The 13508-nt window shown below is 31.5% G+C and overlaps 1 protein-coding gene across 1 annotated transcript; it reads right to left on the bottom strand.

The window, feature by feature from the left end:
- Positions 1 to 10737: 10737 nt before the first annotated feature.
- Positions 10738 to 13183, bottom strand: LOC128191431 (elastase-like). The gene is made up of 2 exons (XM_052863486.1): positions 13095 to 13183; positions 10738 to 12894 (listed from the first exon to the last, which is right to left on the bottom strand). Exons 1-2 carry the CDS (start codon positions 13129 to 13131, stop codon positions 11081 to 11083), a joined length of 1851 nt encoding a protein of 616 aa, XP_052719446.1. The 5' UTR covers positions 13132 to 13183; the 3' UTR covers positions 10738 to 11080.
- Positions 13184 to 13508: the final 325 nt, after the last annotated feature.

Raw genomic sequence — 13508 nt, 5'->3', positions numbered from 1 at the left:
ATGGTCTTATTATTGATCGCTCTCCCTATTAATGTTGATTAATTTGCACTGACAATAGTCAATGGAAGGTTGAAGCTTTTGTCATGTGATTAAATGGATCTTCTGACAGGTTAAAGTCATGACACTGAGCTCGAGTGTCTTAAATCCATAAGGTATGAACGAATATGAATTTTATCATTCCATTTGTTTTAATTGTTCAAAATTCTTTCTTAATCAAAATTTGTCCGGTATCTGTCTTCGTCTTTGTTAGCGTAAACTTTTCGCATTTTCATCTTCTCCAGAACTAGAGAGCCGATTTCAATTAAAATAAGAACAAAGCATCCTTAGTTTAACGGCTTTAAAATGTGTTCAAATGAAGGTCAAGTTCCCCTGTAGAGGGGAGATAAAATAAGAATTATTGAAATTCTTTTGATATTTTACAAAAATCTTCTCTCAAAAAACAATTGGCCAGATAAGGTATAACTTGTGTGGCAGCATCCTCAGGTAGTGTAAATTAAAGTTAATCATAGTTCCGAGAAGAAGAGATGGGGCACAATGGGGGATAGAATTTTTGCCTAGGAATTCTATAGAGATATCTTTGAACAAACATACTTTAACTTGTTTGAAAGCATCCTTAGGTACTTTAAATTCAACTTTGTTTAAATTATGATGCCTGAAGAAAGGATGAGGGCACAAAGTGGGGTCGATTTTTTTTACATATATAAATAATACTACTTAAAGTTTATTAAAATAATAGACTTGAATTCTTGAACTTTAATACCAATAATTCAGAAGAGGACTGTCTTCTGTTTTATATATTTTAAACATCATTGGTACTTGAAGATTACCAATTTGTTTTTATTTTTTTCTCAATCAAGCTTCGCTAACTATTGATTAACGAAAGTTTCTAAAAAAATTCCAGAAATTATCCAGATATTTTGGATTTAACAATCTTGCACATTCGTATTACATTACATCACGCTAAATCACGGAATGTTCTTTAATTTATATTTCCACAATATCACATATGGATAAACTCGGAAACGATATCAAAAATACGTGTAAAATTTAAGTGCTTCAAATACAAAAAAATTGTTATTTCATTTTTAAGAAGAGTTAATATAAAATATATTTTTCACCTATTTATTTGTTTTTATTCACTAACTGGTAGTATATGACGTCAGAAGTTATGCTATTTTTTATAATTCAATCAAAATGAGTCAAGAATTGGCATTTTTCTTATCATTTTTCGAATGGGAAATATAGAGCGCAGCTTTGAACAAGCAAAATGTTTTTGTAACTTTTTAGTCTTGGATTGTTACATCTCTAGTAAAAATATTTTGTTTGTTCAAGGATGTGCTCAATGCTTTATGAAAGAAAGACTGATAATAAAAACGCCGTTTTATGCCAAAAATGCGAAAATGTCGACACAACATTTTTTACAAGTATGAACAAACATGAATCTACACTACCTGAGGATGCTTCGACACAAGTTACAGCCTGTATGACCCATTGGTTTTTACAGATTTATCTCTATATATTCAGTAGACTTTGAGGCCACAATTAGGAGAAAGGATGTTTAATTTTTATATAGGAAAATCATTTATTATTCTGAAAAACTTTATTGTTATAATATATGGTATGACATTGTATTTTGCGCAACATGTTTACTTGTTGATTCTCACTGGTTAGACCGTGGTCCCTGGAAAATTTTAGTCACATACAAGTGGTTTAAAATTTGATGAAGTTAATATTCATATGAATAGTTCTTTTTGATCTTTTGAGAACTGTAATACTCAATTTAAAATAAGACTTTGAAATCACCCTGTTTCAGAAAAGGCTGATTATTAAGAATACGAATATATGGAATAAATTTTAAAAAGCCTTTCGACAGGATCTATTTTACTATTTTGTTCAGATATTTTGTATATAAAACCATACAACTGATGGTTGCTCACAACAGGTGAGCAATGTGGCCCATAGGTCTCTTGTTGATTTACTAATCATTGTAACGCGGGTTAAAGAAAAAACCACGTATCTTTATGATTAAATTACGTTTATCAACGTCAGACTGCATTCAGTTGATGCGTAATTTATTACTGTACCTTTAAAGTTTTACTATATTGAAACAAGATGGTATTCCGCGCAAGGGCGGGAATTAATACTTTACACATCAATAAGATTCAGTACTAAATATGTTGAACAATATTTTTAGCTCATTTTTGTATAATTTATTATACTATATACCTTTTCTTATAAAGTTGCTTTCTTAACCTATTCTTTTAAATTGAATTTATTTAAACCCAACTGATGGCTTGATATTTAGAAGAGCGGGTAGGAATGAAAAATCTAAACTGATGTAGACGATATATTATTAATAATAGGTGGCCTAAATTCTGTTTGTTACAGCTGACTTGAAAATATATCGCATCTTAAGTTCAAATTTCACTACATTTGTATTACTGTCCCAAAAAAGATTTTCAGATTTAAGACTATAATATGAAAAGAACAATTACGGAAGGGGAGGGGGTCTAACCTCCAATTTCCTAGTTTCATGCATACACCTTTTGTGCATTTATACGTAGAACACAATCTGTTCACTGTTAATATACCAATGTAAAATATTTATAAAATGTACATATACCTATTTGTCGTTGTTTAAAAATGTGTATTTAATAAATTAAAAAACAAGTTTGTTTTTGCATATTTGTTTTGTATATTTTAAACCATAATCATTAGATCCAAAGTACATGTATCTGTCCGATACTTAAAACTTGTCAGGTACACTTTCCGCCATGTTGTTGATTTGTCATCCCGCGTTCCTTGGCACCCCTTGCTTTGTTAGAGTTTATATTTTACAATAAAGAATATCTGATTGGTGGATAATTCACCTTTTAGGGGTTTTTTGGAGGGGGGGGCATCTTCGCTAGCCAAGGGTTTTCGGTCCACTTCGCTTCCCATAAACCCTTGGCAGATTTCATTTCGAAAACTCGGTGACTAGCTCCGTTTTATGATTGGCTGCAGCTGCGAGTAGCTAATCCAACCGCACTGCTGATAAATATTAACTTTAAAAAGAAAACACAAGTGTGATCTTTGGTAAAACATTCGGTGTTTTTAACAAGTTGAGACACAAGTTCTCGAGTACAGTGCTTCCCCAACGATGGTCTAACCAGATCGCTTTAAAAACCTGTATGTTTTACTGGAAATGAACATAGTTCTACTTGTCAAGGCTCGGGTGAACAGCATGGGAAGTAAACATGGCTAATGTAGAAGTTGCCTATCCCGTTAGTATATACGTTCCTGCTTATGGTTATTGCGTTTAAGGATCCAATGAGCTGTGTTTTATTTAATTTCGATACCTGGTTTTATGGCATGAAAGCTTTCATATATATCGGCGACTTTTCCACTCCCGGTGCAGGTCCTTACAAAACACTATGAATGAAAACATTCCGTGCTTTCCCTAGGTTATAACTTAATTCGTATTTGATAACATCGTTATTTATGTTCCGATATTCGGTAGTCAACATGTTTTCAAGTTGTATTAATGCCGTTGTGTGTATATAACCCGTTGTTTAATTCGATTAAAATGTAAATTTGCAAGGGGCGCAACTCAAGTTGCTCGCTTGAAACCGGTTAAAAAAAAACACCATTGACACTGGTTACATGAATTGCGTTCCATTTTGGGTGTCAACAAACAATGTCATATATCTTAAACAGGATATTGTTAACCTTATGCAAGATCTCTCTTAAGTAATATTTTTCATTCTATTTGGTTTTTTTTTAACATACAATGTCATTATGTCATTTAGGTGTGTATGTTTTAATTAATTTATCTTTGATTCTTTTTCGTCATTGGTAATTACTTCATATACTTACATTATCTTTTTTTAAGGCAGACGCATTTTAACACGCTTATTAAATCATCATTTCACACATGATCTAATGCTAAGTCCTAAATACAACAGTTACTTGGAATCACGTTACGTAATAATTTTCTTTAAATAGAAAATAAAGCATTAATTCTTTTGAAATATTTATAAAAATCAACCGTAACTTAATGTTATTGATCTTGGTAAACCATTTCTTTGCACTCTATTCTATCCTTTTATGTTTTTATTTCAAAGGTAATTAAAAAAAAAATATGTTCTATAATACTAATAATTACATAGTACATTTTTGTTTTGCTTCTATACTTTGTAATGAATGAGGTCAGGAGTTTCAAAGAATACCTAGTTTGTTTTATCTGGAAGAAAATAGCTTCTTGTTAATCCCCTGTTCTCTCCGAGCTAATTAATACCATGACACAGTCGACTAGATCAGGACAGACGACATAAATAACATTAGAACAATGGATTTGCGGCGGCCTTTGATAATTAGATATGTCAAAAGCGGCCACTAAACCTCACGCTTTTAAAAATGGTAGCCGCACCTTTTTGACGCAAGAAAGTATATTCTAGACCAAAAAATGGTCAAAATATGCATTTAAAAAAATTCAAGGACATTTGTTCAAACATTAAATTTTTAAAAGCTGTATTTTTCATTATTAATGCTTTGCATTTGTTGATCCATTTGCATTGTACGTTTAACGAATTCAAGAATTCCAATAGAAATTAAAAAAATATATAATATCAATATTAATTTAACTATGTTGCTTCGTCGTTTTACGTAAGTCTTTGTGCAAAATCACTATTGTATTTTAAAAGCGTTTTAAAATTATAAAATCACTATTGCGACAGCTTGAATTTGAGGGAAAATGCAAGAAAGTTGACTATCAATCAGTGCAATGTATAACTATGAAGTTCAAAGTGCCAAAGGTTCAATAAATCAGACTTAAAACAAATACGTTGCAATTTATAGCATAAATCCACATTGAGTTTCTATATATATTAACCAATGGAAGATCAACTTTGTGAAATCATGGTCAGAGCAATAATTGATGACGTTTTGTAATATTATTGATTTTATTAATAATGGACACCAAGCATTGAAATTTCATAGCATGATTAAAAGATTTGATCACGTAATTTTTTGCCGTCTATCAAATGCACGTCGAGTAGCTGAAAATAGCTTTAAATTTGTAAAGATTGTCTAGTAATAGGAATTTTTTCCTGCATATGCATAATTCTTTTTGAAAGTTTTGAATACAACGGGTAAATTGCAATCCCTGCATATATAGATCTATATTTGAAATGGCGTGTATATGCATCCTTTAAAACGTAACAAAACGTCTTAACTCTCATTATTGAAAAAAGGGGTACTTGGTGTGACACACAAAACTAAATGAATATTATTCAAAGTTTGCAGGATAAAGCTTTGATATGCAGTCGACTGAAAGGTCTGTAAATGAGACTTAATGGCATCTATATTTTATAATTATTATTCTCTTATTCATATTTCAGTTGTCTGAATGGCCGAGCTTTATTCTGTGGTTTCCATTTAGAAGCTGGCGCTGTACCCTTGTCCGCCGATGCTATTAGTGACCAGAATCTTCTAGCCGCTCAGAAAAAGGGAAGATATTCCAACTCGGGCATATTTCTCTTGACATCAGCGAAGCGAATAAAGCCCTTCTCAAATACATCAGATCTTCACAAATTTCTTTCGACAAAAAATGGAAAAAAAAATATGTTGAGACGAGGCGCATTCACTTTCTTTAATTCAACAGCAGATGTTAGAGAAAAGTAAAACTAATTTTACCCAAAAAAAATTGACAGTGAATAAGAAAATATCACTTGAATATTGTTATGAATTTCGGGTGGTCAAAAATTACTCATAAGATCTACTTTATATTTTTAAAGATTATAAACTATTATGAGTAAAGAGATCTACTTTAGATTTTAACTACTTCCAAAGGAGATTAATATAATCTATAAATGTTCATGCCTTTTCTGCCCTCGTAAGCTGAGTTATGACATTTGTGCAAGTGAAATATTAGAAAACTTATAGTTTTTATTTTATTTTGAAAACACCATGAAAATTATATACATCTATTGATATTGTTTAAAGGTTTAAAATTCTAGTTGTAGTAAAAACAGGTGATGGAAAGCAAAGAGGAAACACAAGAAGAGAGCAAATAACCAATTAATTCGTGTGATTGACAATCAAAATTGTATGAAAAGCTAAATCTACAAAATCAATATCGGGCTAGGTGAACTCCTAATTGAAAACCTGCAAGAATATGTACACATGTGGATATGAAAAATAAAGAGCTCCGTTTTTAGAGTTAAAAGAAAAGAATTGAGTCTCTTAATAAAATTCAAAGAAAGGGAAAAAAAGATAAAAGGGTGTCTAATAGTAGATATTTGATATTTGCTTATTCTATACCAGGAAACTTGTTGTGGGAGGTATTTGTTGACTTTTTTCCAATTTTTCCAATCGGCCGTCAGTCAGCCCCGCTTTTTTTAAAATTTTAATTCAAATGACAGTTTGCTAGCGCAACTCCACAGAAAAGTGGTACGGAAATAGGACAAATGTGCAAATAACAAGGAAATTCATTATTTTCCGCGAACTATGGCACTATTGAATTTAGTATGTTTTAACAGTTGTTGCTGTTAAAAACAAAAGTAAAGATGTGCATATTTTGGTAGAAGTTTTGATGTTATTATTGTTTTTTGTTATGCTCTCTATTTACTATTTTGGATATTTTGTGTGTACGCTTATTCATTATGCGTAATGAGACAGCATTTGGAACGTGAACTTGCTTACCTTTTTTTCATTTCAAAAAGGTTTACTGTGGTTTCATCAATATTCGTTGAATACCAATTTTCGTGGATTTCGTTGTTAAGTTGATCCACAAAATTAAATGTTCATTGAAGTTCAATTTCAACTATCAATTTGTATTGTATGGATCATTGGCCACGAAATTACGAATCCTTGAAACTGTGGTTTTCAGAAAATCCACGAAAATTGATACCCACGAAAATTAATGAAACCACAGTATTCAGTTTTTTTTTGATCGCAAAATTAATAGAACATGAAAGAAATGGATTATTATATTATAAATATACCCACTATCTGTTTCATACATAAGTGTTTACACGAAGAGTACATTGCAGCGTAGAGTACCGTAGATAATACTTAATGAAATACTGAGATAACAAATGGTCAAATTAAATAAAACGCCCGTTTAATAACCTGGAGATGAATTTTAAAGAAAGTCAAGAACAGATATCAGAATAATTGAACATCAATAACGGAATTAAACAATGGAAATTTTGATAGAATTACAATTGATGGTAAAAAATGTCTTGTGCACCGAAGCTTTCATAAATCAAATGTAACATAAATCTTATTTAATCTCTACGCTGACTATGAAATGCTATTTATAAAACAAGAGAAATAGTGAAGGAGATTCTTATATTTCATACATGATTAATTGTCCATTCATCAGATCATTTTATGAAATATAATCTATTTTTACTAATTAAAAGAACCCACTGTAAGTAATACTTATTATCAAAATTATTATAATAAATTGGACCTTTTTTCCACAGGTGTTTGACAGGTGAATCATGGCTAAGCATATCACCTCAAAGTACTTTTTTCTACTACAAAATATGTATGAAAATGTCAACTTACTTGTCTAATTATAATGTCTAACTTTACAGAACAAATCCCTTTCAATCGTATATCATTCAATTGCATATCTGATGTAAAAGTTACATCTAAAGTGTTGTAGCTGTAACTAAAAATAGGAAACTCACAACGGTAAAATCATGTGAGCAAAGATTCCCAACAGTAAAACATATGCTTAATAGATTAAAAAGGACAGAAAAGACGTTTACATGTACCTGAAGTGAGAAATTTTTTTAAAAGTAATTTGAAATCGTTATTATGCACCACGTGTTTTTGTTAAAAATAGCAGTGCCAACCTGTAAAAAAAATGCGGGACATTTCGATCGGGGTCGATATAAATTTCAAAGTCCCCCCAAAATAATAACAATAAATTATAGTGAAAAAAATAAAGACTTTTGTCAAAATGTTTGTTTTATGTAAAACAATTGAAGAAATTATGATAATTATTCTAAAGTCTGTTACATGCATGACCGTACTTATTTTTCAATGTACGAGCTCGTATGCAAAGCTGATTTTTTTTCTTCATATGATTTACCTGTGTGCAGATTATTTTTTATAAAGATGTACACATTTTCAAAAACGTAATGTAACAACCGGTATATTTTGGAATAGGACTGTAAAATAGATAGAGTAAATAATGTTTTACAAATGTTTTACCTCAGTCTGTTTTGTACTAGTCTTAATAATGTACATGTAATATTAAGGTGTATCAAGGTGTATGTATACTAGTTGTATATTGGCGTTAAAACGGGGTTTTTTCTAAAACTACTTGTAGGTACACGAAACAAAAACGTTATTTAATTACGTTATAAAAACTTTTTCTCTTCATATTTGTATTCGGTGTTATTTAATACTGTAACAAATCGTCTTGTTGCCTTCAGATCGGAATCGCATCGGGGCCTACATGTAAGTAATGTTGGCCATATGAGCATAGAATTCTGGTCATTAATATATTCATATATTATATTATATTATATTATATGTAGTCACCATTTTGATATCGTAACTCCGTTTAAACGCTGCAATTTTTTTTTGAATTGTATATTTGGGATTGAGTATTTGGATTGCAGTAACTTTCTAAACATTTTGCACCTTTTGATGTCAATAGTTCGGACATATTTAAATATAGTAGTAAGTAAACAGTTTGTAAAGGCCACACCTAGTTGAAAAATAACAGAATTTTATGATCATTGTTGATAACACTATGTGTGGATTAGTTATTATAGGCTGTAAGATATAACTACTTGAAAAAGAATACTGTAGATTCCTTATTTTACATGTACTTAATTAAGCGATTTTGAAACTAATCGCAAGAATATAAAATCGCGAACGTCGAATTTTTTTTATAATGCCTAATAGTTTACATCTATCCGAAAAATAAAAACGAGGTTTTAAAAGTTTTAAAATCCGCAAGATGTGCTTCTCGCAATTTAATGCATATATTAATTCCTAGCGTTTGATTAGGAGTCTTTAAAGAGATGAAATAATTACTTTCATAATTATTGGCAAACATAATTGACGCTTTTGGCCATTTAAAGGGGCATGGTCATGATTTTGGGCAAAAAAAAAATTCCGATTTTTAATAAAAACAATGCTTTAGGAAGGCATTTTTAATAAGCGACCGAAAGTTGTCATTTGTTGAGTTATAAGCAAGTTACAGAGTTAGAAATTCTTTGCTATGTAAACAAAGCGTTTGTTTACATTTTGAATGTTGAAGTGAAAATTCCAGTTTTGGGTCTAAAATGAATGTGTTTAACGTTAAAAACTTTTATTCATGCTTAAAATAGATAAAAAGATAGACAAATCAGCTTTAAAAAGATTTTTAGTGGTATTTTGGACTTATGTAAACAAAAACAGGGCACGAGCCTTGTTTACATGACAAAGAATTGTGAGCCCTGTATCTTGCTTATAACTCCACGAATGACTCTTAAATTCCACATGATAACTAGAAATGCATTTCTAAAGCATTGTAAATACGAAAAACAGAAAAATGGAATTTGACCAAAATCGTGACCATGCCCCTTTAAAATCAAACAAACGCAAAAAAGAAGTAACTCTAGTTCTTGAATATCGTTGGTTCAATAAGGGCACTATCTAACATGCCTGACGTTTCATTACTATGCAAAGAGAAAAAAAGTTCATTGGTAAGAGGATAATTTTGTTTCCCATAGGGTGTCCGAAGCCTGTTTTCGGTAATTTCAGTAATACATGTACTCTGTTAGTTTTACAAATTTAAATTTGTCCAACTCCCATTCTCTCTTTAATTCAGATCCGCGCATGCATACCTCATTTTCATACATCCCCGAATTTATTTATGGTTTGGAGGGTGAATGAGGAACCAAACACATTCAAATTGCCAATCATCTATTCTAGTATGCAACAAAATCAACTTGCAGTTCAAGTTCGTCCTAGGTCTAACAAGTCATTTTTCTCTATCTAGCTGATATCTCTATGTAAAATTATCGTCTGCTAATTGGGATAAAAAATATCTCCGTTTTCTAATACACTTCCTGTTATTTTTTTAAGAACGGCTTAAGTTTGCTAACTCTATTATCTATACAATAAGCCGTTTTGAGTCGTTTCAGTTTTTTTGGACATTATTTACATTTGCAAAATATGCTTCCAATTAAATTGACCATCGAATAGCAAATACGTTTAATTCTGCGCATTTGAACTTTATAATGACGTCTTATGAATACCACACGCGCTTATCGTTTGACAGTTGCATTATTGTAAACATTGAAAACTCGGTTATTTTAATACTTTTGAATGGTTGCCTTTTTCAAACGTAAATATATACTTAATGCAAATAAAAAAAGAAATTGGGCAGTCTATGGTAGTGAACGATAAATGAATTGAAACAAAGGCGGGGCAACTAAACGTGGAATCGAAGTTAACGGAAGTTTCACAAATTTACTAGTTGTTCACATGGCAAAAGGGCCGTAACTTCCATTTGGACTATAGCACTTTCGTTTGGTATCCTACTGATATCGCTATTACATATATTAAACCAAAAAAAAAAAAAATAGAATAAACAAAATAACTATTGGAATGACTTCTACAAGATATGTAATGCTCATCTAAATCAAGTAACACACTATACATGTAACTCGAATATTGTTAATTTACAGCAGATCATGCACAACCTATTGTGAATTTATAACTTTTGTGTGAAAAAATAACAAACAGATTTTCAAAGATTTATTTAAAGAACAATATACATGAAGATAAGAAATTTACAGATGATATAATATTGCTAAGTCAGCTAGAGTCTTATGTAAACAAGATGAGGTAACCGTAACAAGTTTTTGTTTAGTATATCAGTCTCTAATGGCAATTTGTATGCCAAATAACATATTCCATTTTGCGTTATTGATTTTCCGTTCAATTATGAGCAAATCACTGGCTATATGTACATGTGGATCATTAAATGTTTTCTAATTACATATGTAATTACTGCTACTGTCACAGTCATAACTACTGTGACTGTCACAATATAAAAGACAACAAACATGTTTCTTAAGGTACATCAGATCATTTCAACCTGAAAGGTGACTTTATTAAAACCATTCATTTTTGGCAGAAGATGGATGTAGCAATGATTTTTCCAGCAATCTTTTGTTCGAATTTGTAAAACCTCCAAGTTACCTTTATTTGTGGAACTATACGTTGAAGAGGCAATATCAAAATTTATTTCGTTATTGCCGTATATATCTACATCACCTGTTCCGCCTTCAGTAAAAATTCGTATAAATTGACCAGTAAAACTCGTAACACCAAAAATTATACTTTCATTTTCTTTTGCATTCAAATCACTGATGTGGGTGTTTCCGTATATTTTTCGAATATATTCGTCTAGCTTGCATGCCGAAATACCAACAACCATAAACGCTTCACGAACTTTGGCTTGGTCGTAACCTAGGTCATAGGTAGCTTTTAGAATTCCACAGGCTGCCACTGAGAAGTTGGTGTCCGGTTTCCAATAAAACCTGTTGGCATGCGTAAATGTTTGGAAAACTTTTTTGATTCCAAAGCTTGGTTCTCTGATCAATATACAAGACACTTTGTTTAGGATACCACTCGCTAAATGAACCTCTATACCGTCGTAGTAGTCTTTTATATGGACAATAGACTTTCCATCTTTGTTTTGGTCACACATGTCACGGAAAGCCTCGTTATCTAACTTGTCCGACTGTTCACCAATATGAAAATCAAATGTTCCTGTGATAAAATATTCGAACGTTTCCCCGACAAGATCAGAGTATGCCTCGTCGATTGCACCCGACTGATTCTCATATTCTAAATATGAATGATGTTCTGTAAAAGCATGTGCAGCTTCGTGTGCAAAAACATCATAGGTCACTAAAGGATAGAAATGTTTCACACTTCCATCACCAAACACCATACTCAATCCATTGTACAATGCCTTCAACTCCAAATTGCCGTAATGAACCCATATCTTCAAAGGTGGGTCAGAAATCAAAGCAGTGTGTGCCCATGATTTATACATGTCAAAGATACGATGGCCCATAAAGAACGCATCAGACATTGGGGAAAATCCACCATTAACTTCATCATTTACTCCTTTAGAGCATACGAATTCGTAAGGTGTTGCTCCTTCGGAGAGTTCAGTTGCATTCTGTAGGTTATACACCTCGACATATTTAGACTTGAACGCACACTTTTCACCCATTTCATCATAAGAATATTTCAAGAGAGGGAAGTCATTGCCATATTCAATTTTCTTAGTTTTCTTATTTCCTCCAACAGCTGCGTTTATTAGCTTACTTTGACGTAACCGCACCATAGTTTGAATAACTTGACCAGAATTTGCATCAATAAACATCCCCGGTCTTTTCATAGGTTTATTTGGTGTAACGATTAGCAAAGTCACGTCATAACAGAGAATCCCAGTTTCATTCAATGGAACAATAATGAGTTTTATTTTACGGTCCTTGACTACAGATGGGTCTTTTATATTTGCTTTTGACATGGCAATAGACAATGCCTGTTGCTTACTTAGTGATGGAACTACTGATGTTATATCCTGTTCTAATTCTTCGTACCATTCGCCAGACATTTGTCCAGTCCAAGCACCTGTGTTTGAATCAAATTCTTCCGTAACAAAGGCATTGTAAATTGGTAGACTTTTAAATATTTCTTGATATTTTATGACTTTTGTTTTTTGTGCGGAGTCTCCTTTATCCAAAATGTGCAAACCGTTGTTTTGAGTTGTAAAAATAGTCGAAAAGTTTTCTGTCTTCGATATCTCTCTCTTCCTTTCATTTTGTATGCGATTCATTTTCTCAACTACATTCAGTTTTCTGTATCCTTCACTGAGAACTGCAAACAAAGTTAATTGTCATGCAAATAAATATACCACTCAACTTTTTTGAATGATACAATGTACTTCTTACATTAATTTTTTTTTTTTTTTAGAAAAATGCAATTTGTTTAAACATATACATAAGAGTTAATAATTTTGGGTATTTTCTACACAAGAAAGTTTTATATTTGCTACACATAGCAATTTTAATACTAACCTGAACAGTAAATAACGATAAAGCACACACAATACATTGTTCCTCAACTGGAAATTGACAAAGTATCATGTACATACAGTTGGACTTGCTCTCTTACCGGTTTAATTCCAAAAAAGTTAAAAGTTAAGTCAAAGTTCAGTCTAAATTATATTAAATTGACAATAACTAATACCGCTTAATACAAGTGATTACTTGTGCGTCAAATGTAATAGGGCAATACGGAACCAATTCGTGCTGTTTACAATATGAGGTTTATAAATTGTTAGGAAATAATGGCATCGAATGAATTTAAATCAAAATAGTATAATATACAGTTTTCTCAACTAAAACAAATGATTGCTGGTTATACATCCATTATGATTATACTTTCAAAGGACACATCGTAAATTTTAACGTACCCCCTCAACATAAAAC

The sequence above is a fragment of the Crassostrea angulata genome, chromosome 1, assembly GCF_025612915.1.
Source record: "Crassostrea angulata isolate pt1a10 chromosome 1, ASM2561291v2, whole genome shotgun sequence".
In the NCBI taxonomy this organism is placed as follows: Eukaryota; Metazoa; Mollusca; class Bivalvia; order Ostreida; family Ostreidae; genus Magallana; species Magallana angulata.
The sequence above is the reverse complement of the archived record's forward strand: the minus strand, read 5'-3'. Positions and strand labels throughout refer to the sequence as shown.